The 1,315-nt window shown below is 42.5% G+C and overlaps 1 protein-coding gene across 1 annotated transcript; it reads right to left on the bottom strand.

The window, feature by feature from the left end:
* Positions 1–405: 405 nt before the first annotated feature.
* On the bottom strand, positions 406–1,100 carry LOC149196098 (uncharacterized). The gene is made up of 3 exons (XM_089408166.1): positions 995–1,100; positions 679–874; positions 406–587 (listed from the first exon to the last, which is right to left on the bottom strand). The coding sequence occupies exons 1-3, from the start codon at positions 1,061–1,063 to the stop codon at positions 406–408; spliced, it is 447 nt and encodes a 148-aa protein (XP_089264292.1). The 5' UTR covers positions 1,064–1,100.
* Positions 1,101–1,315: the final 215 nt, after the last annotated feature.

Raw genomic sequence — 1,315 nt, forward strand, 5'->3', positions numbered from 1 at the left:
TTGCAGACTGTGGTTTTCCTCCAGAGGGCAGCGAGCATGTACAGCAGCTGCCATTTGGGGTAGTTCCTTTATGGACTCACATTTTGAAAGCGTCAATTCCTGCAAACCAGTTACTGCATCAACTAGCCGATCTGGCAGCGTTCTCAAGTTTGGAAATTGTATAAATTTTTAATATTCTCAATTGATTGGGCTTGTGATGATTTTCGATATAAAATAGTGTCCGTAAATCGAATTGGATTATACGACAGGCGGAGCGTCGATTCCGGGAATCGACGCTCCGCCCCTCGGGCGGGGCGGGGCGGCCCAGCGGTGGCGCTGGGCCGCCCCGCCCCGCCCGAGGGGCGGAGCGTCGATTCCCGGAATCGACGCTCTGCCTGTCGTATAATCCAATTCGATTTACGGACACTATTTTATATCGAAAATCATCACAAGCCCAATCAATTTGGGAAGCAACCCAAGGAGGGCATTGTATTCGGTGGTAGGTCTCGCTATCTCAAACTGCGCTCTGAAACCCAGGTCTACAAACAAACGAATGCTTCTGCCTGAATTTGTGGTCTTCAATATCACGTCAATATACTCGTAGTTGCCTGCCCAAGAAACGCGATATTTAGATCATGAATTCTTAAAAGATAAAAGAAAAAATAAAGAAAATGGAAGCCAAAGAAGAGACCCACTAACCGGAAGGAAATGTTGTACTAATATCCTTGGGACAGGATTTGCAAATAGCTGCATTATATCCCACATTTTGAAGATGGCAAATCACGAATTGTTTGAGACATTCGGGTTGTTGTTCCATTTTCTTGGCTATCTCCAGGGACTTGCATGTTTCAGCGAGCACATCCAACTCTGCAGAACAGCTACCGTATATGATGCCCTGATCAATATGGACATACACACATAGTTATTAATATTGAAAGCAGAGCAGCCATTTCCAAATGCCAGATGGATGAAAAGGAATTTTCTAAAGCTTAATGCATAAATATAAATATTATACCTTGAGTATCTCAAACTGTTGCTGTGATTCATTAACAGTTTGGCAATCCTCCGTGACGCTGTCATCCATTGTTTCGGTGTGAGGAGATAGTTGATCCTCTACACCTGATTCCAAAATTCCAAAATGTCATCAATATAGCCAGATATATTGTCCTTGACTTTGCTATGCAACTTATTAAAATGTTTTCCTATATAAAACATTTTAAAATCTAAACCATTTTGATTGTCATCTATGGCCTCCTCAATTAAGGGAAAACCTTGGGGAAGCTTCTCTAAGCTACTGCACTCACTAAGGTTCAACGATATTAACTTTTCCAAACTC

Source organism: Pinus tabuliformis, chromosome 2_2 (genome assembly GCF_031772625.1).
Source record: "Pinus tabuliformis cultivar Carrire ecotype Pingquan chromosome 2_2, CPIR1, whole genome shotgun sequence".
NCBI lineage: Eukaryota > Viridiplantae > Streptophyta > Pinopsida > Pinales > Pinaceae > Pinus > Pinus tabuliformis.

Excerpts from the sequence above, each read along its gene's own strand:
- LOC149196098 (XM_089408166.1), bottom strand. The coding sequence starts at position 1,063 with ATGGATGACAGCGTCACGGAGGATTGCCAAACTGTTAATGAATCACAG. Across the intron at positions 875-994 it reads AACAGTTTGAGATACTCAAG|GGCATCATATACGGTAGCTG; the intron begins GTATAATATTTA and ends CATATTGATCAG. Across the intron at positions 588-678 it reads TAGTACAACATTTCCTTCCG|GCAACTACGAGTATATTGAC; the intron begins GTTAGTGGGTCT and ends TTTCTTGGGCAG.